This window comes from Coptis chinensis, chromosome 9, assembly GCF_015680905.1.
Source record: "Coptis chinensis isolate HL-2020 chromosome 9, ASM1568090v1, whole genome shotgun sequence".
In the NCBI taxonomy this organism is placed as follows: domain Eukaryota; kingdom Viridiplantae; phylum Streptophyta; class Magnoliopsida; order Ranunculales; family Ranunculaceae; genus Coptis; species Coptis chinensis.
The window spans coordinates 47,018,528-47,040,629 of NC_141464.1; the positions used below are offsets into that span (position 1 = coordinate 47,018,528).

Sequence of the window (22,102 nt, forward strand, 5' to 3'; positions counted from 1 at the left end):
AATTGTGGATAATTCTCAGTATTGCTGCGGGTTTGATTGGAATGGTAGAATTTTATATGAACGGCAGGTGTGGTGTGTGATATAAAGGCGTTCGAACCGATTTTTTTTTTACCCAATTCAAGTCATTTTCCACGGCCTAGAACCGTGGCCAAACTATAGATCTAGATAAAAAAAAACATATCCCACGGTCCATGGCAGCATTGGCCACGGTTGAATGCTGTGGTATAAGGGTTATTAGCCACGGGCCATGGAACGGTCCAAAACCGTGGGTAAAAAACAGGTTTTGGCCACAGCCCATAGTCGTAGCAAAAGGTTAGCCACAGGCGCATTAGCAACGGTCGTGCAACAGCCTATAGCCGTGGCAAAAGGACTTTAGCCACAGTCTATGGCCGTGGCTAATGCTCAGTATTCTTGTAGTGTCTCTGATAGCAGATCAAGACCTGGACAGAAAGGTGTTTGACAATTCATACACCACCCCATCCTTTTCGCACGTCGCTTTCGAGCAAAAGTACTACGACCATTACCTATTTGAGATGGGTGAGATTTACACCAAATGATGAGCTGAAGTTCGCGAGGAAGAGAATAGAAAAGGGAAGAGAAGGAAGGAGTTGAAATTTTTGGTACCCATTATTTACCATAAGGCACGTTTGCTCGATTAACAGAAGACATTTATACTCAGTTCTGAAGTAGAGTTTTTATGGACTAAGGTTCAGGCACTTGCAACCACACACTCTAGGGATTTTTAGAAAAGAAAATAGAAGAGGGCCAAGCTACCCTAATGGCGTACTTTCCCTGTTTATATCACATGGAAAGAAGTACACCAATGAATCTATTAGTCTGTGTAGACTGGATCTTTGAGAAGAGTCTCTTCGACATCTGGAGAGCGCAACTCATGATAATGTTTAACGTGTTGGCTATTTACTTGAAATTCGCTGTCATCATTTAAGTTTTTCAAAGATATATCCCCATAAGGGGTGATAATAGAGACAATGAAAGGACCAGACCATCGAGTTTTTAATTTTCCTGGAAAAATGTGTAATCTTGAGTTGTACAACAAAACTTTTTGACCAATTTTGAAATCTTTTCTCAATATGTGCTTGTCATGCACTCTTTTCATATTGGCTTTTATAGGATTTTGAGAGATCATAGGCATCACTCCGAATTCCTCAAGCTCATTTAACTGCAATTTTCTCTTTGCGCCTGCTGCATTAGTATTATAATTGAGGCTTTTGATGGCCTATAGAGCACGATGCTCAAGTTCAACCGGCAGATGACAAGGTTTTCCAAAAACGAGGCGATAAGAAGACATCCCTATAGGTGTCTTAAAAGCTGTTATGTATGCCCACAAGGCATCAGATAATCGTAGAGACCAGTCTTTTCTAGATGGATTAACAGTTTTTTCCAAAATGGATTTGATCTCTCTATTAGAGACTTCTACTTGGCCACTGATTTGAGGATGATACGGAGTTGCCACTTTGTGCGTGACTCCATATTTCTTTACTAATGATTCAAAAAATTTATTACAGAAATATTTTCTCCCATCACTAATTATAGCTTTTGGAACGCCAAATCGAGAGAAAATATTTTCCTTTACGAACAAAACGACTGTTTTGTGATCATTAGCACGACATGCCAATGCCTCAATCCATTTTGACACGTAGTCAACTGCTACCAGTATGTATAGGAAGCATGAGAATTTGGAAAGGGACCCATGAAGTCGATGCCCCATACATCAAAGATTTCCACAATTAAAATGAGATTTAAGGGCATCATATTGCGTTGAGTAATGCGTCCTAGCTGCTGGCAGCGGTTACCTGCTTTGCAATGCTCATGTGCATCTCTAAACAGTGTTGGCCAATAAAATCCACATTGTAGAACCTTGACCGCAGTTTTCTTATCACTAAAATGACCACCACAAGATTGTTCATGGCAGAATGATAACATGTTATTGTGTTCCCAGTCGGGAATACAACGACGGATTAGTTGGTCGGAACAATACTTGAAGAGGTAGGGATCATCCCGTAAAATAAAATTTCCGCAGATGGATAAGAATTTTTTCCGGGTCATTACGAGACCAAGATGAAGGGACTTCCTCGGTAATTAAGTAATTTACTATGTCAGCGTACCAAGAGGACGAAAAAACGGAATATAAGTGTTCATCCGGAAAGGAATCACAGATAGGTTCGGTATCAATATCAACATCACTGACAAGTCTTGATAAATGGTCTGCAACCACATTTTCACAACCTTTTTTATCTCTAATTTCTAGAGTAAATTCTTGCAGAAGGAGAATCCATCGGATCAACCTCTATTTTGCATTTTTTTTCGCTAATAGGTAATGAAGCGCCGCATGATCAGTGTAGACAATTGTAGAATAACCCACTAGGTAAGGACAAAACTTATCCAAGGCATATACAACGGCGAGAAACTCTTTCTCAGTGGTGGTATAGTTATGTTGAGCTTCATTAAGGGTTTTACTCGCATAGTAAATGACAATTGGCTTATCTTCTTGGCGTTGCCCTAGTACAGCTCCAATAGCATAGTCGCTCGCGTCACACATTAGTTCAAAAGGTTTAGACCAATCAGGTGGTTAAATTATGGGAGCGGTAGTTAAGGTGGATTTTAAAGTCTCAAAAGCTTGTTTGCAATTGAAACTGAAGTCAAAAGCGGCATCTTTAAGCAAGAGATTGGTTAAAGGTCGAGCAACCTTTGAGAAATCTTGAATAAATCTCCTATAGAAACCTGCGTGTCCTAAAAATGCGCGAATGTCACAAACTGTTTTTGGTATAGGAAGTGAAGCAATTTCTTAGCTTTGTCAACTTTGATTCCGTCCTTTGAAACGATATGTTCTAAAACTATTCCTTTTGTAACCATGAAATGACATTTTTCCCAATTAAGAACAAGGTTTTTCTCTTCATAACGTGTAAAAACCTTTTCAAGATTTGATAGACAACTATCGAAAGAATCTCCATATATTGAGAAGTCGTCCATGAATACTTCCATAAAACGTTCAACCATATCACTGAAAATATGAAGCATACAACGTTGGAATGTACCAGGTGCATTGCAAAGGCCAAAAGGCATTCATTTATATGCAAATGTACCAAAAAAACAGGTGAACGTGGTCTTTTCTTGATTAGCAGGGTCTATGACTATCTGAAAATAACCTGAATAACCATCAAGAAAACAGTAATATGCATGACCGGCTAACTGTTCGAGCATCTGATCGATGAAGGGAAGTGGGAAATGATCTTTACGAGTGACCGCATTAAGTTTGCAATAGTCAATGCATATTCGCCATTTCACTGGAATATGAGCGGAAATGCATTCATCTTTATCATTTCACACAGCTATAATGCCAGATTTCTTTGGAACCACCTGTACAGGACTAACCCAAACACTATCAGAGATAGGGTAAATAATACCCGCATCGAGTAATCTTAAAACTTCCTCGCGTACCACATCTTTTATGGTTGGGTTTAGACGACGCTGCGGTTCGCACGACGTCTTAGCATTTTCTTCAAGGTGTATGCGATGGGTGCACACAGTAGGGTCAATGCCTCTAATATCATCGAGGGACCATCCAATAGCAGAACGATGTTGTTGAATGACATTAATTAAACGAGATTCCTGATCATCAGTCAATTGCGAAAAAATGATAACTGGGTGACGACCATCTGGATCAAGCTGTACATATTTTAATTCTGAAGGAAGAAGTTCTAAGTCAAGGGTGGGTGGAGTGGGTATTAAAGATTCTTGAGGAAAGTCGTCTTCCATAGAGTAAATAGATTGATGTTCATCCAAGTCACTGGACATCACAGTCGTAGGGTTAAATAATGGTATTGACTATAATAACTCGTTTATTTCTTGTGTATAATCATCGTCCTCAAATTCAGATTCGCTAAAGGAAAGAAATTGGTATACTTCATTTTCAGGAAAAGAGTTTGTTAAATACTCTTGCACAATGCTGTCAACCCATTTCACCTCACCATCAATGTCAGGCTCTAGAATTTGTTTCATCAACATGAACACATTCACCTCGACCGAAAGATTCCCGAAGGACATGGTCATGGAACCATCCCTACAGTTAATAAGAGCATTAGCAGTTGCTAGGAACGGACGTCCTAAGATGATAGGAATGGAATCACATGCAACTTCTGTATCCAAAATAACAAAGTCTACAGGATAGTAAAAGTCTTGGACTTTTACAAGGACGTTTTCCATAATTCCTTTTGGATACTTAATGGAACGATCGACTAACTGTAGAGTCATGGTGGAAGGTTTAAGCTCATGAAGACCTAGTTGTTTAAATAAGTAATATGGAAGTAAGTTCACACTAGCTCCTAGGTCTAGTAGCGCAGTAGCCGTATATTTGTCACCTAAGGTGCATGAAACCGTTGGTCTACCAGGGTCCTTGTATTTGACAATACCATTGTGTTCGGTGATGGATGGAAACTGTTTGGTAAGGAACGCTTGTTGAGGAACATTAGTTCTCCTTTTTGTGGTGCACATATCTTTCAGAAATTTTGCATGTTTTGGCAATAGCTTTAAGGCATCGAGATCGAAAAGGTAAGTTGATTGTCAAATTCTTAAAAGTTTCTCGAATTTCATCAAAATTCTCATTAGGTTTATTCTTTGCCAAGTGTGCAGGAAACGGTGCCTTAGGGCAGAATTTGGCAAAGGGGTCACTGGCTTGTTTCCTAAATTCTGAGATGTAGACTTTGTTGGATTTAGTGAATCCTCCTTAGGTTCATTATTGGAAATAGATTCATTGGAACCGTCGGATTCCTTTGGTTGATCATCTGGCATACGTATTTGATTGTCTACAATTTTTCCAGATCGAAGAGTAGTGATTGCGTGCACCTCACCTTGGTTGGGAGTACTTGTACCAGGTGCATTGGTGAGTTCAAAGGCAGTGTTTGCTGGCTTAGGGTTTGGAACTGTTTGTCCAGGAAACACGCCTTTCTGACTTTTTTCTTTCGCCAATTATTGAAGTGATTGTTGGGTAGACGTTAAAATTTGAGATTGTTGGTTCATGTAAGCTAAGAAAGTCTCGCTTGTCCTATCCGTAATGAGTGGCGCAGGCTGTGCAACAGGTACTAGTTCATGATTATTGCTGAGAAGTTGTTGATTATAGTTGCGATTTGGATTGGCTGGAACAAGGCTGCGGTTGGTTTGATAGTTAGCATCGGAAGTATTTTGAAATTGATTTTGACTTTGTTGGTATTGCTGATTATTTTCTTGGCGGTATGGAATAAAGTTGTTGGGTGGTCGAACAGGTGGATTTGCAAAACCTGGAGGAGCCCCCATCTATTGGTTATTTTGGCGCCAAGCGAAATTCGGATGCTATCTCCAAGGTGCATTAGGAATGTTGAATGTATATGCCTCCTCTGATGGTTGAGTAGGGGAAGCATATAATAAGGGACAATACGCATTAGGATGGTCAGGACTAAGACAAAGAACACATGGGGAGGTGTCAACGTTCATGACCTATTTTGGTCGTTGATCGTTTACTTGAACTGCAAGGGCATCTACTTTTTTAGTTAGGGATTCTATCAAATTTTTTAATTTGGGATCGGGTTTTACCTCAAAAATACATGTAGCTTTTGTAACAATATCATTTGATGACCTAGACGACTCAGTGTTACCCCAGTGTGTACCTTTTTTCGCTTGTTTTTCAAGAAAAGTATATGCTTCAGTAGCTCATTTGTCCATGAAGCAACCGCTGTTCATTATATCAAGAGTTTCTTTTTGATAATCAGAAAGTCCATTAAAGAATGAACGAACAAGGACAGCTTTATCTAGTTGGTGATGAGGACATTCTAAAAGAAGATCAGTAAAGCGACTCCATGCTTCCGTAAATGATTCATGAGGATTTTGACGAAAGAATTGAATTTTCTGAAGCATTTCAGTTGTTTTCTTCTGAGTATAAAATTGAAGCATGAAAGCTTGAACAAGTTTATTCCATGTGTCTATGGATTGTGGATGTTGTCCTGCTAGCCAAATTGACGCTTTCTCCGCTAAAGTGAATGGAAACAGCTGAAGCAAGAGTTGTTCCTTAGAGACGGTTGGATGGTGAAATGTTGTGGCCACTTGTTGAAGCCTATGAAGATGATTGAATGGTTTTTCGTGATCCAAACCATGATACACAAGTAACAAACTAAAAACGTTTGGCGGAATTCGAAAATCACCGACAATGTCCACAAGTTTGATGTAGGAAGAAGGTCCTTCCTGTAATGCAGTATAGAAGTCCGACAGGGGCTTCTCAGCTGGTGGAGGATCGTCGGCCATAACGACAGAAGTTAATGGCGACGAAGGATCTTGATGAAGGTAATTAACAGAAGAAGAACAATTTTTAGGTGAGAACTTACGCAATTGCTTATCATATTTTTTCGACGATAGGTATGTTCAAATTCTTTAGTGGAACCAGGCCTTAATCTCATGCAAGCATAAAATTAGATCTAATTGACAGAAGGAACTTATTATTACTTGAACTTTATGATTCTCTTGAAGTATTAGAGTTGAACAACGTAGGCCTAAATTGCTGCTAATGTAGCAGTGAAGCAAGGAATACGTGTGCATAAACCAACGGCCAGGTTACAAAAGAGATATGAGGGAGGCTTTCCGTGCAAGCACGGTTCTAATTAAGTAACCTCAATCTTTCAAGTTTCCTAGACACCGTTGGAATATGATTAAGATTTATGGAATTAAAATTTATGCAGTTTTTTTTTTTTTTTTTTTTTTTTTTTTTTTTTTTTTTTTTTTTTTTTTTTTTTTTTTTTTTTTAAAGATTTATGCAAGGGTGAAAGTACAAGCATGCAAATACGACCTACTCATACAATACTAGATGCAGTAGCATGTGAAGATACTCTACTCATACGTATAGGAATACGAATAGGCAAGGATGTATCATTGATAAATACTTCGATACGTATAGGCAAATATACATCAGTAATACGTATATGTACGCTAATTTGTAAATATATATTACGTAGACGGATATCTATAGTTACTGGCAAATTTGAATCACTCATACATATCTAGATATATTAGCATGCGAAGAAGTATACGTACACGGATAGATACGACAATGCGAAAACTAAACATGCAACGTATTATACATAAACTAAAATACGACTCTTGTATTGTATAATAATTCGATTTCGGCAATACTCATTGAGATTGCGAGTGTCATATAGAGAGTAGCTTCACCCCGTAGGGTTTAGAAACAACTTACCCAACTCAGATTTTAACCCTCGTTGGAATGTTCTCCTCTTTCTTGACAAAATCGACTTATTAAACAAGACCGTGTACTTATACGTAGAGAAATACTAAACATGCAACAATAGACACTTATACATATAAATAGAGATAACCATGCAAAACAGTACCATATGTATATATGTATACATTAATATGCAATTCATACCCACTTAATCGCATATATATATATTTTACAGGCGTATTAACATGATTCATGCATATTTCTAGCCTAATACGTAAATAATGATCCATAAACTAGTACATAATAACTACATACATGACATTCATGCAAAAACAGTATAAAATTTGGAACCTGTAGCGTCCCGCAAGTCCGCCAAAGAATTGAAACAGACGTTTCAACCCGTCGACGTTATTAATCCCAGAAGATATTTGAAGTATCTGTTATAAGTCCAGAGAGTTAGGCCTGGAAATGGAACAAGATTTATCAGTGGACGCTGGAGATGGAACAGGAGCACCAATAGAGAATAGACACCCGCGGACGCGAGTTCCACCAGCGGATGCGAGTCCAGTATCATGCACGCGCAAGATTCTTTCACAGAGAGCTCAAATTTTCACAGCAACCTTATATTATGGTGTAATTTACTTTTCCGGTCCTAACTTTTTGTTCCTGGAAGTACAACAAAAAATCCGATAGCGGTCAGGTCTTTTGCGCGGCAAAATTTTTTGAAACAAAAGAAAAAAAAAACGTAGAAAATAGAAAAATGAAGGAAGGATGAGAGTGGGGAGTTCCCCTTGGAGCAATTTCCAGTTTGTAGCACAAGTCCTTGGTCTTTAGAACGGCAGCGGCGCCATTTTGATGTTCACCTTTTGCGTATCTTAGAGATTTGAATCTCTTATTGGACAAAGTGCGAATTCAAAGATAAGTCCTTACTCACGATCTTCGTGTGCATATAGTTTTTGAGTAGGGATTCGAACCAACCTAAATTCTAGGACCACTTACAACTTGGTTTTACTCTTTTAGGAAACTAGTAAGTAAGTTTAGCTATGATTGTATTAATACTACTACTTGGTTTCTTTTAATGCACAAAAAATGAAAACCTTAAGTTACGTAAACATATAACTAAGACAAGGTAAAAATTGACTAAGACAAAAGTGGAGAGTTAATTTTCCTCATGTAAAGATAACCTCTATTGTGTGATTTTAAGTTCTTGCATCTTAATCTTCCTAGAACTCATAGACAAGTCCTAATAAATATTAACTTGATCCCTAACACTATGACTTATCTCTAAGATCATACATGCTAGCATGTAGAACCAAAACAATGATTTATCTCTAAGCTCATCACCTTGATTCCTAACTAGACTCTACACCAACTACCATTTTGGGATAGAATGTAGGTCTAGTTGTTCTTCCTAAACAAACTTACTAAAATCAAATAACAAAGGTTATCCCTCACATGAGCATCATTAACCCCCCACAAAGGGAAGGTTTAGCTCATGATCCTTGGGATAAAAGAAGAAAAGTGCATAATATAAATATCAAATGAGAGAGAAAGAACAAAAAGAAGAAGAAACTATATATATGAACTCACTTGTATTTAGATTTATTTTGAACTAGAAGAACACAAAGTTTCTTCCATTAAAACTATTACAAGCTTTCTCTAAAAACTAAAAACTAAATAAAAACTAAAACTAAAGAACTAAAATAATGCATGGTAAAGGAAAAGAAGTCAAGGGAGTAAATGGAGTGTCTCCCCCCTTGTTTTGTTTTCTTCTCCATTTGAGAGAAATCTCATTTCCTCCCACGTGAAACACCAAACCACATTTACTTCCTTCTTAACCACACAATCCACAACAAAGTGACACCTATCTTTTTTCACTATTAACACCTAATCTCATCTAACTTTATTAACTACATGCAAGGTGTCACTTTTGCACCAAATATTTGCACCTTTGTCTTGACTTGTATGATGACTCATCAAATCTTGCGGGCCCACATAGTGGGTCCACATGCAGTCCAGTGGCGGTCGGGTCTTTTGGCAATTTTACAACTTCCCACCTATGCGTAGAGTTTATCGCCCTGATTGTCTGAGTAGCTCACTTGTCACATTCGGAGTCCTGGTTCAAGAGGTAGGAGCTTCGGAAGTTTGATGCTTCTGTGCGGATTTGTTGGGCTTCACATGGCTGATTTGGAAGAATTCATATATACATCGTTCCCCGTGCTTTAACGGAGGTTTAACCAATATTTTCATGTTTACTGCGAATACCTGCAAAAGTACGAAAATATACTTATTTCATGATTATTAAACACATAATTAACCAAATTTATATGTCTCAATGGGGTTTCATATTACAGTTTTGGGTGCTTATCACTAAACACATTCCTTTCTCCACCCAAGTCGTACACAGTCAAGTCGGAGTCTACCCAACCAAACTCCTCCCTCAAAGCAGCAGTACAACCTACCGACCTAGGCCCCACCTCTTCAGCCATCATCTCCAATGAGGAAGACGATGAAGTCTCACCTCCACTACGAGCCCTAACACCACCATCTTCATCACTCACAGTTCTCTCTTTCCATTGATCCAACTCAACTTCCCTACTCAAACTATCACTGATAATAGACATTAAGAAAGCAAAAAAAAAAAAAAAAAAAAGATCAATTTTTTTAGAATGAAAGAATGCACCTGAAGACGAGAAGTTTTTGGTTTTTTTTTTCTCTGTTTTTTTTTCTTCACTTGTGTTGATAGAATGAGAAATGAGAAGCCTTCCCACGCGAAAACCAGTTGCACAAATCTCGAAAACTGACAAAACGTTTTGCCTTCCCACAAAAAGCAATCATAACCTCGCCCACAAACCGCCGCGATTTGAGCCCATGGATCAAGTCCAACAGTTCCCGCACATTTTTCAAAACCATTCAAACGAACCAACTGTATGACACGTGTTTGAAAGTTTTATTTTTATCTTTTCTTTTCACACCACAGCTGTCCAAAGAATAAATAAAATAAAGGGGGTTGTGTAAGTACCATCCGTTCTACATTCATATCACTGCAGCACACGTGTCCATACACCAGGTCGTACTTCACCAGCTCGTACCAAGCCATCAGGACGTAACAACGATCCAAACTCAGGTCGTTCAAATATCAGTTACAGTCATATATGGAAGCAAATGATCTACCGCGATCCTGGAGCTCAGTCAACGCACCAATGAAGGAGACATTTACTTTGTAACATCAGGAGTAATGACGAATCATCAAGATAGCACAAAATATGGATCTACACTTGACAATGGCCTGAAACAAATAAGGAATGTCAGCTCAAACATCTATAAGTAGAGAGAGATGAACTACGTAAGGTTTGATTCAAGTTTACCCAAGAAACTTGATATGTAGGCAACTCTTGTCCCAAGAAAGAGTGCAGCCATTTCCTATCAAACTCAATATCAGGTCGTAAACACAAAATCTATACCTCTACACTGACCAGTTTTAATCGTAATTCAGGTGGATTTGGCATTTTGAAACAAGCAAATGCATTTTCTGTTACTGACATTTGAGCACAGTTGATTTAATGCAATAGTGCTGCTCTATAAGTTACTTCCAATTGTTTTCATTACAGGTTTTACACATAAAAGTAACATATTTGATTTTCTTGCTTGCATTCCTGGAGGATCTGAAAATATGCGTGGTATCAGTGTATCACCTGACTTTGTATTACAGACTGATCCCATCTCATCGTTATGGTCTTAACAAGAGGGGCACCTCGCCTTTTTGTTGTGTACAAATATAAAACTAAGCTGACCCTTGAAATATTAGCTTGGATGTGTGACGGATTTATTGTGGACCAGTAATTTGTATATCAGCTTTGGAATAATATGGTTCAATACGCTCCTCCTAGGCTTACCATGATAAACGCTTTGGCACTTGGCAGGTGAAGCAGGAGTTCTTGGTGACCACTTCCTGTTTTGAGTCATTTACTATGGGACTCAATAGTCAGTTGTAATTACTAACTTCCCAGAAACATTCACAAACTAAACCAATCATTTAGTACACATGAAACCAAAGTGGAATCCAGCAGTTTTTCCATTATTACAAGCCATCAGACAAGCACAGAGACAGCATCATGTGCTCAGTGTAATAGTTTTCTTCATCAATATGTACAACAAACATCCCAAACAACACAAACCAGAAATTTCAGAGACATCACACTCAAACTACAATCGTGTATTTTACAAATATGCTGGGTCCAGTAGAGTGTTGTTCACTTGCCTATTTTATGATGCAGTCATTTCCCGGAGTCAAGGAATTGGCTGCAATCAATTCCTATATCAGTAAATCCTGACACTAGCTTAGGGAATAACTTCGCAAGCATGATCTTGAATCCTTTGGAACTGCTCCTTTGAGCATCTTGTGCAGCATTCGCACAACTGAACGCACTACCAACTGGCGCTCCATCCATATATGCCTTGCAGGCCTGGAGAAGGGAGTGCGACTGACTGCGGAAGTGTTCCTTCACGAGTGCTTCAAAATGCTGCATTAGAATGAACGAAGATCCCATTAAATCAGGCACTGTGAGGTGTAATAGCAGACTACAACAAAGAGGCATGGGAAGAAAGTACTGATTGCACCTTTGGTGGCTTTGATGCTATGTATAGCATCGACTTGCAAGATAGAAGGAAAGCGTTCTCATTGTAAGTTATGGAGTTCTTCTCCCCCTCAGCTCTTCCCATCTGCGAATCATAACCGGCCTCATTAAAGTATGGTCTTTCATTGAGAACCAATGCCTGGAGAGAAAGGAGAACTTGAAGAATGGTGGAGCTCCCTGGATTCCAGGCTTCAGTGCCTGTGCCCGTCCATGTATTTAGGAGGCTGAGACAGATCTTTCCAGACTCGTACAGATTGGGGTTGAGACGCAACCCACCAGAATGGTAATGCACAATCTGCATCAAGTAATTTTCAGGTTTAGTAATGGTCAGTTTTTTCAACCATAAAGAATGTATTTCCATGTTCCACACACAGAAAAGGAAGATATGGATTAACATGTACTAGGGTATCAAGTGGTATACTGGTATATATATCAACAAATATGAGACATAAGCATATAAATGAATAGATCAGTAGGTATTATGAATCTACGACTCTACACCTATATCAATTTAAGAAGTGGTGTCCAACATACTTACGGGTGGTTCATTAGGATAGTCTGGAGGAAGAAAAAAATCAAAGAAGAAGAGACCGTCATGATATGGTGTTCCAGGAGCTCCAACAATTGCAGCCCTCAGAAGATCAACCCTTTCCTCACAAATACGGACATAGATAGTATCTGCAGAGGTTTAAAAAAGGACACCATTAGTAGAATACCACAGAAAATACTTCTGAATATCCAAGCGTTTAGAGATTCGTTGCTTATACAACAGCCGATTCTGCTAGTTTATTTTGTTTTTTGTTTTTTTCTAACTGAAGCACTAGTTGCATTTAGAGTATACAAACATACCAAAACTATGTTCATACACTCTTCTACAATGGCAAGGTTGTGGATTGGAGAAATAAAATCAAACGTTGGATTCTGAATCCTGTGAGTCAGATACAGGTCAAGTTTTCTGCTCCAAAGTTGTGGTTGAGTCGATCCTGAGCCAACACATGCATCCCTAGTCGTAAAGGGTTTAAATAGGTAATTGATCTTTACCTCACTGATTCTAATCTCCATTAAGTTTAATCGTGTGTAACGGATCATATGAATCGGTTAGGCCTTCAGGGCATGGGCACACTAATGATTTGTATGAATATATAAAGAGCCACAATTAGAATTAAAATGAGAAACCTGCCAAATAATACCGGCATATAAAATAAGAGGGCGCCTACTAGTGAAACTGTGAAAGGGGTATGAGAAAGAAAAAAAACAAACCTGGAAGATCTCTTTCAAGAATGCTCCATTCTTGCTGTACCTTCTTCAACCAACCTCTCTTTACCTGCAAAGGGGGAGAAATTTAATTCTTGAATATACACCTAAAACAGAATAGACAAAAATAGGACTGCAGTTTTAGCTGTTCTACCTGTGGCAACATTGATCCTTTCCCAGCTCCATGAACAAAGTATTGGTCTGAGATATCACAAACTGTGTCAAATTGCTTAAATCGACCAGGTTTCTCACTTATTGATGAATTGTTCTCTCGAGGTTCTTCTACTTGCTGTTTCAAATATGTCTGGAAATCGTCTAATGGAACTAGTTGTTTGCTGGTCAGGTTGCAACCTTTTGTTTCTTCTTTCTCATCGAGAGATTCGAATTCATTTGTAATTTCTGAAGGTGATTGGTTTGAATGATGGTTATAAAGAGCACTACTTGAGCCTGACAGTGAACTTGACCCATGGGAGGCAAATAAACTCGAAGCAATTTTTTTAAAGAAACCAATAGCTGCTTGAGGTAGGAAACTGGCATGAGTCTCCCAAATGTCTTCAGTGTGATTTCCACCAGCATAACACAGCACTTCCTAAAACACAGACAGTTCTGTATCGCTCAGCAAACAGCAGACTGTGAACTGTTTGTAAAAATACTTATGCTTTTTGGTTGTTCACTTCTTTCAATAGTGGGCTGACTGCCAGACATAATGTGCCTTACCTATACCATGAAGATACTCGTGTATGCTGTTGAGATATATGAATAGTAGTATACTACATTATGGGTTTTAGTCCCACATTGAGTATGTAGGAGTTATAGTATGTGTTGTCTCCTTATTTAAAGAGAGTGAATCCCTATGTAATATTATTCAAGAATAATAATATTGGGACCGCATTTTTCCACGCCTACTTTTTACACTTACCCGGATTTACAAGTTGTGTGACCTAAATACCCTTCCAAACAACTGGATATGCTCAATTTCTCACGTAAACTTCTCTTCTGCATCGTCATCTTCAATTCTTCAACACTAACAAAGCAACAAAACCCATCAATATTATCGATCTTCTTGCACCATTAATCACTCTGATGATCTTAATCCCTTAAAATCTTCTGCAAATCTTACCTTCTCGATTACATTAGAAAAAAAGTTGTTGTCTATTCAATGAAACCCCATCGGAAAGTTCTAGAAACTGATCCAATTATTTGTTTTATAAAGCTTTCTTCCGTTTGAATCGTTGATTGAAATGAGCTAATGAATACCCATTATAGATTTAGATAATACTTGGGTTTGAAGGAGTGTTACAATTTAAAAAAATCGCAATTTGGCATCGGCACTGATTTTCTTATTGCTTGATTTGTTTCTTATTATGTTGCTATCACCCCAAATTCCCAAATAACAACTTGTACAATTAACAAGAAGTACTAGCATCATGAAGTTAACTAACACTCCACATCGAGAAGAGCAATTTGGATTTGAAGCCCATGTACTCTTGTTCATAAGACTCATGTTTATATTTTACTCACTCACGTTTTCCTGAATTACAACCTTTCTAACGAATAGAATTCTCAGCACCAAGTCACCAACAACAATTTAGCATTCATGCTTGTAAAACGAGATTGTGGATAAGTTCTTGTTGGTTCCTTCCTGAATCCTGAGTTTAGACTTTTCATATCAAATTATAATTAGGGGTATTTATGTCCAATGCACTGAGACTCCGTGGAAGTGGTAAAAACCTTCGTGGAAAATTGTGTTCCCATAATATTTTCTACTATTCATAATGTAGTATACTACTATTCATATATCTCAACAAATGCATGTTTGGATATTTGTGTGTGTTTTTTGTGTACACACACACAGACATGTGCACAAACAGAGAGAGAGAGACTAATTTACCTTATCTTTCTCGTGAGAAGATCGGTTATCATTTTCAGGAATCTCTTTGCTCAACTTATCCTCAATATCTTCATGAGTTACAGGAGGTACAACTGGATCTTCGTATTTATCGATCCCAACAATTTCCCCAGGTTCAACCTGAAACAATTTTCAGAACATAAATACATAACTAAACCTTAAGTAGGACTCCATGAACATAAACTGATGCACAAGAGTAAATCGCCCAATGCATTTTGAAAACCCTGCCACTAAGATCTCTGGCACCATAAGATGATAGCATCATACATGACAAATTTACAACATTGATCAGTCAGTAAAGAAAGTTTAGCAGTTTGTAAAATTACAGTGGAAAATGGGAAAAACTCGCTCAAAACTTACGCTATATGACCAATTTACAAGAACGATGAATCAGTAAGAAAAAAATACAAGGTTTCAATTCTATATTTCATTGAGCTGAAAAATTGTTCCCCTAAGAAATTAAAAAATTTCATTAGGGTAGATCCAAGACAAGGGAAAGAGGTTGGTGTAACTGGTACAGCCCAAGATGGTATTGCTGATGCGTTGACACGTTGTCACTTTCCCTATCTCTAGGGTGTTGTTCTGCGCGTTCCTGCCTTGTTTGATCTGCAGTCTCATGAAGTACATATCTAGAAGTGCCACTTAGTTTATTATTTTGTACTCATTCTTACCTTTCAAATTAATAATTTTCTATTAAACAGAAAAAACACTTTTTGTTAATTTTCCTTTTTCCATCTTTCTGGAAAGCTCAACAACCATAAACACCCGAACAATTTTCGGAAAACTAGTAGATGCGGAATAGATATATAGTTAAGGATAACAAACTGGACTAATATGCATACCTTTGACGTATCTCCACTTGCCCATCTGACAATGATGCTCGCATCTTTGAACCCAATAACATTTCCAATACAAGATAAATAATGCTTGTCATTATAATTCCAGCTATGTTCACTAGGTAACTTGCTTGAAAGAAAACCATCTCCATGTTGTTGGCCTGACCTTGATGTAATTATGTGATTGTCACATTCTTGAAAAACAGAAATAGTCTTCCCCAATCTAAAAACAATGTCACCAAGACAGTAAGTGTAGTCTGGGTGCTCAATGAGTTCATAAGCACTCACAGTTTCTTCGATATATTTCCCATCCGAATCATTCTCTCTATTTCCAGCATGCATTTTCCATTTCAGCCTTACAGTTCGCTCTTTTGCATCTACGCTTTTCACAATTCCTGATCTTTGACCACCAGGAAAGTTTGGATCATCACAGGAGGTCTTCTCCAATACAAACTGTTCAGGCCAAAACTCATGATCACCAACATTGTTTACAGGGACTAAGGACTGTGAATCTAAACCACTGGAACAGGTTCCATCCTGCCACAGGACATCAACTTTGGTCTTTTTCTTCACAATAACATAAATCTCTTCATAATTGGGATTATGATTCCCTTGGGGTAGTTCACTTTCTGATTTGTGTTGCTTACTGATATGCCCATTTCCATAAACATTGAGGAACTGCTCTTTAACAATGCTTTGATCATTATTTGGAAGTATGCACCAATCACCAAGCTGCCAATTAGCATGCGCAAAACATGACAATAGAGATAGGTTTTCAGAATCCTGCTGAGAAGGTGGAGTAGCCACACTCATATCACAATCGATCATAGCACAAGCAACCCAATCAACATGAACTATTCCTGCTTCCACATGACACACAATACCTTCAACCCGGTTTTCCTTCCATTCACCCCACAACCATTTTGAAGACTTGAAAATGCTTGAAACCCTGATTTGAACATGCTGACCTGGATAATACGGGTATTGAGTGTCTTCATGTAGACTTGGACAGACGGGTCTGATATCTCCTGGGTTCACTGCAGTCACCTCACATCTTGCTCCATCATCAAACAGGATGATGAGACGATCAATTACTCTGCTCACCTTTCCTAGCCACGGACCCTTAACTACATAATCCCCCACAATGAAGGGACAGATTTTTAAAAGCTTCTTGCAGTTTACTTCTTTTACAATTTCCCCATGAACAGTTTCCACATCCACAATTATATCCACATCAACCACCTTGCCCAACTGCCCAGAAGGATCTGTCTCATAGCATACAACATCGCCATACATGAAACTTCTCTCAAATGCAAGGTAATCGTCAATTCTTCCAATGCTTCTTTCCAAGTTTGATAGGATGCTCTGCGCTTGTCCACCATACAGAGAGTCAATGTCATCTTGATACTCACTGCTACTGCTATCGCTTGAACTCCCACTATCTGAGTCACTGAGGAACATCTCCATATCTTTGTATCTCTGTAGGTGGCAGGGATACATAAATCGCAGCACGTACAAATAATAAAACCCCAACAGCAGGTAATTCACACCGAGAGTTCAGCTAATTAAGTTAGGATCTCAGAATCTATTTTGAAGACTGAGACAATTGACAACCATGGAAAGAACAAGATACATTCCTTGAGGATGCAGCATCAGATATTCCAGCTGCAATGAGGGAAAGAGCTGCAGTTTTAAAGACCAAGGATCTCAACAGAAAAGTAATGAGGTCAAGAAAACAAAGCAGTCATATCAATAAATACTGCTCTGCTACAACGTTCAGAACTTCAAATTTATTTCAATTGAGAAACTGTCTTTTGAAGCAAGAAGGGAATGCGAAAATAAAGGCAAAAGTTTGAAGATTACCATCAATTTTCCTACCTTCAATAAGCGAAGTAGCCACACCTGAAGTGAAGCCCTGTGCCACTACTATGACCTTCTTGTAAACAGATACAAGATGCAAACAAGATGTAATCAGATCAGTATTTTCAATATATACTGGAGATAAATGCCAAAGGAGAGATTCCCAGAGAAAACTACAGAGGTGACTCTAGATTAGAAAAGAGAGCCATAGGAACTGCCAAAGGAGATTTGCCCAGCAGAAGGAAAATTTCTACAAGAACTTTGTGTAATTTTTTCCAACTGCTAGAGTTACATTGCCGTGAGGACCAATTGCCAAAGGAGATTTGCCCAATAGATGGAACAAGTGTCTTGGAGACTAATCACCAATAAAGATTTGCCGAAATGATGACGTGTTTTAACAGGAGTGAGCACCAGTGTAGACTGTAGACTCCACAAAAAACAAGTATATGTCCGCAAGGACTGCCAAAGGAGATTTGCCCAACAGCTAGGCTTGACTATCAACAAAAGAACTTTCAACTTTTCAAGGGATATTTTCCAGATCCCAGAATACGTTCAGAAAGAATAACTGCCAAAGGAGATTTGCCCAACTACCCCTGTGAAGTTCCCAGGTGGAGTTGCTGAAGTTTCTGACCAAACTACCAGTTGAAAGAGTATAGCTGAAATGCCAGAATGAAGATCAGGTGGACTACCTGCCAAAGAAGGTCTGCCCAATCTCTGAAAAACTTATTGCACGAGGAAACTGGAAGTTATTTGCCAAAGGAGATTTGCCCAACACTGCTTAATCTTTCGTGGAATCTTTTGCTCGCCTAAAGCCAACTTGTCCTCGAGAAATTAGGTGATGCCAAAGAACATTTTCCCAAATAAAGAGTTTCCTTGAAGAGTCTACTGCGAAAGGATATTAGGTCCCAACAACAATCAAGGTGTCTCGTTCAAGAATTGCCAGAGGAGATTTGTCCAAAACACCTTCCTCACTTAGCAAAGATCAACCATTTGTCCAAAATGAATCTTCTCTGAATATAAAACTAAATTCACAAACGGTCCAAGAGTTAAAGCCACCTTAAAGATACATCACAGCACAGAAAAATCATGCATGTAATTATACAGACTAGGCCATGTTAAATATGGCTCCCAAGAGCTTTTGCAGAATGGTGCCTACATGGTGAACTCAGAAAGAGCAACTGATATCGTGATGCAACCTGTAACAAAATAACCTGGTATTTGATTAGCAAATTCCTTTAGCACTAAAAAAAGGAAAGTAAAACCAGCTTTTTCAATTCCTAAATGAATGTTTGCAGCATGAGTCTATAAAGAGGAAGCCAATGGAAATAAAAAGCGATGTACAGCTACAAGTATTCACTCCAAAAAAGAAGATTGCGGGTCTATCTAGAACCCCCAATGTGTTTTAAATGCATATACCCATGTTTCATCAACTCTGCTATACAAATAATAAATAGATTGCTTGAGCGACAAAAAACCATCGAAATTAGTTCAAATTCTTTTGACCAACTGAATATAACAGTATGATATATGTCATTCAGAGTTTCAGACAACTCTAGTAGTGTATGTAATCGAAAGGCGGCATATGTGAGGACTACTTCCTATTCTGCTCCAAAATTAGAAATTCACCAGGACATTCCCCTTAAAATAACTCACAGATTTTTTCACGAATAGTAGAATTTTCTAGAAAACAGTTAAAAGCATTTTAGAGAAGAACAGCAAATTTTATACTAAAGCCAAAATAAGTGATTTACCTCATAGCACTTCCAAAGATCAATAAGAACCGAACTTTTCTACTAAAGAGAGATGAAACTCAAGAAGCCAACTCACACCCAATGATGAAATGATCAAAATAACTAGCCCAAAGCTGAAAACCAATGATCAAAGGAAGTTTTTTTTTTTTTTTATATCAGTATGAGGCTATGAGCAGACAAAGCAGGGGAAGTCAGAAAGACCCATGCTCTCTCAAACTCCAATAAATCACCCCATTAAAAAACCTTCCAACCATGGTATAGTTGCTGGTTGTTGCCTTTGGTTTTGCTTTCTCTTTTAGTTGATTTTAGCTCTTTTTTGAAAGAAAGAAGTCGTATAAAACAGTTCGAACTGTACTTGTAGTTTTTCAGTTTTGACTTGGTAATGATAACAGTGCAAGTGTACAACACACAAGTGTCAAAACAGTTGGTAGTTAGAAATACAAGAAAGGTATGGTATATTCTACAGGTTATACTTCCACTTCCAGGTGCACTTTTAGTATTGCCAAATATGAGCACTGTCATAACTCATACTTTTTTTTCCTTTGATAATGACATAAGGCCATACCCTTACATAGTGCCCAAAGCAAAATTCGCCTACGCCCAATCTTATTTTTATTTTTTAGCATTTCTAGAATGCGCCGACTGTACCGGTAGGTAGGGCTAGGAGAACCTAGATCCAGTACCTTGCCATGCAATACACTCTCATCTTTTGCTGGTGGAGGGCTCCGATGGCATGCGTACCCATAAACCGGCATACTCTAGATTTTGTATTTATTTTTTTCCCACCTATGTTCTCTTTCCGGTGTTAAATGAGCAGTTTGATATATTTTAGTCAAACTAGCACAGATATTGTCTTCTCTTTTTTATTTATTTATGGATTTTTGACAAAAGTCACCCCTGAACTTGCCCCCGATAACCAATTACACCCCTAATTTTTTTTTAAGCGAAAAAAATCCTGAAATTGCTAATGCCAAACACAACTGTTAGTTTGCTTAACGCCGTTAGCAACATACGACGTATTTCGTTTTTTAGATGACGTTATATATAATCTTTTGGATTTTTGACAAAAGTCACCCCTGAACTTGCCCCCAATAACCAGTTACACCTCTAAACTTTTTTCTAAGCGAAAAAAAACCCTGAAGTTGCTAATGCCAAACACAACTGTTAGTTTTTAAGTTGCTAATGCCAAACCCATGCGTGTACACCCGAAATTAACAACCAAAATTTCAAAAAAATTTAAGTTAATTTCTTACATTTTGCATGGTGTACATGATCTCCAAATGACCAAAACCAAACAACCCAATAAGAACGAAAAGTGGATTAGACGTCAACTTTAAAATCTTTCGATAATACAAATAATATTTATGGGTAACCCAGATTTATTACCACTGAAAACAACTTAATACAATATAAAACGGTACACATCCATAATCCATTTATTGCAAGTTCCAACCAAAAAACAACAACGTTGAAAAGTAATACATATCCATTTATTGGTAAACAACAAACTAAACAAAAAACAATTATAAAATGATTCATATATGAACGTTCAATTTAGTTGGAGCGACATAGGTAACATGTCTAAGAGGCTCTTCTGGTAGAGGTTGAGAATTTATTTGATGGTGGTGGGTGTAATCATTAGAGGAAATCGCATTGTTAACGAAGCCCATGAAAAAGGTAGAGCATAGGCACGATGCTGCATCAAAATCAGTCAGATTATTTTAAAACAACAAACTAAACAAAGAACAATTATAAAATGAACTTAAAAACTAACAGTTGTGTTTGGCATTAACAACTTCAGGGTTTTTTTCGCTAAGAAAAAAATTTAGGGGTGTAACTGGTTATCGGGAGCAAGTTCAGGGGTGACTTTTGTCAAAAATCCTTATAACAATTATATATGACATTATCTAAAAATAAAATACGTCATATATTGTTAACGGCGTCAAACAAACTAACAGTTGTGTTTGGCATTAACAACTTCAAAATTTTTTTTGCTTAGAAAAAAGTTTAAGAGTGTAACTGGTTATCGGGACAAGTTCAGGATAACTTTTGTCAAAAATCCTTGATTTATTTATTATGATGATGGGGTGTTGGGCAGCCTACGCCCACCTTGACTAATCTCGGGTATTGGTCGGAAATTCAGCCGGCCCTAGAATAATCGCACTAGTGAACTTTGGGGAGCAAACCCAAGGCCGGACCAGCACAAAGATATTGTCTCATTTGGAAAAGCAATAAATATTTTAATGAAAGTTGACAATGACAGTAACATAGTCCCGGTGGATTCGACTTAAGATTTAGTGTATTTGTTTAAGATTTCAATGTGCATCATAATTCAACTAATCGCTAATAATGATCATTAAGAAAGTCGATCACAGTATATATTTCTTCCTCTAGTGTAATAGACATGCATTATGCTAAAAAAAAACTTTATGACTCTATTGAGTATCGTATTTCTTTTTTTTTTCGCTGACCGCCACCACATTTGAATCTTCGAACCAATGGATCAGTGACGGTTCGACAGAATAATATCGAGTACCAAATACATTTTCACTCCTGTATAGAATAATATCCGCATGTACTGTAACTATGGCCTTGGAAGGCCAAAAAACGGCTACAAATAGAAAGACTGA

At 37.9% G+C, this 22,102-nt stretch overlaps 1 protein-coding gene across 3 annotated transcripts; it reads right to left on the bottom strand.

Annotated features, from left to right (window-relative positions):
* Positions 1 to 11,278: 11,278 nt before the first annotated feature.
* On the bottom strand, positions 11,279 to 19,901 carry PHO2 (phosphate 2). 3 transcript variants are annotated; one of them, XM_086581700.1, is made up of 9 exons: positions 19,473 to 19,901; positions 17,740 to 18,917; positions 15,868 to 17,526; positions 15,008 to 15,145; positions 13,271 to 13,705; positions 13,123 to 13,186; positions 12,401 to 12,540; positions 11,846 to 12,157; positions 11,279 to 11,748 (listed from the first exon to the last, which is right to left on the bottom strand). In XM_086581700.1, the coding sequence occupies exons 3-9, from the start codon at positions 17,359 to 17,361 to the stop codon at positions 11,503 to 11,505; spliced, it is 2,829 nt and encodes a 942-aa protein (XP_086437826.1). In that variant the 5' UTR covers positions 17,362 to 17,526; positions 17,740 to 18,917; positions 19,473 to 19,901; the 3' UTR covers positions 11,279 to 11,502. The 3 variants fall into 3 exon arrangements, with proteins under 3 accessions (XP_086437826.1, XP_086437827.1, XP_086437828.1); XM_086581701.1 differs by having other exon boundaries at positions 17,725 to 18,917; positions 19,473 to 19,795; XM_086581702.1 differs by lacking the exon at positions 19,473 to 19,901 and having other exon boundaries at positions 15,868 to 17,544; positions 17,740 to 18,638.
* Positions 19,902 to 22,102: the final 2,201 nt, after the last annotated feature.

Excerpts from the sequence above, each read along its gene's own strand:
- PHO2 (XM_086581700.1), bottom strand. The coding sequence starts at position 17,361 with ATGTATCCCTGCCACCTACAGAGATACAAAGATATGGAGATGTTCCTC. Across the intron at positions 12,158-12,400 it reads ACTATCCTAATGAACCACCC|ATTGTGCATTACCATTCTGG; the intron begins GTAAGTATGTTG and ends TACTTGATGCAG. Across the intron at positions 11,749-11,845 it reads TAGCATCAAAGCCACCAAAG|CATTTTGAAGCACTCGTGAA; the intron begins GTGCAATCAGTA and ends ATTCTAATGCAG.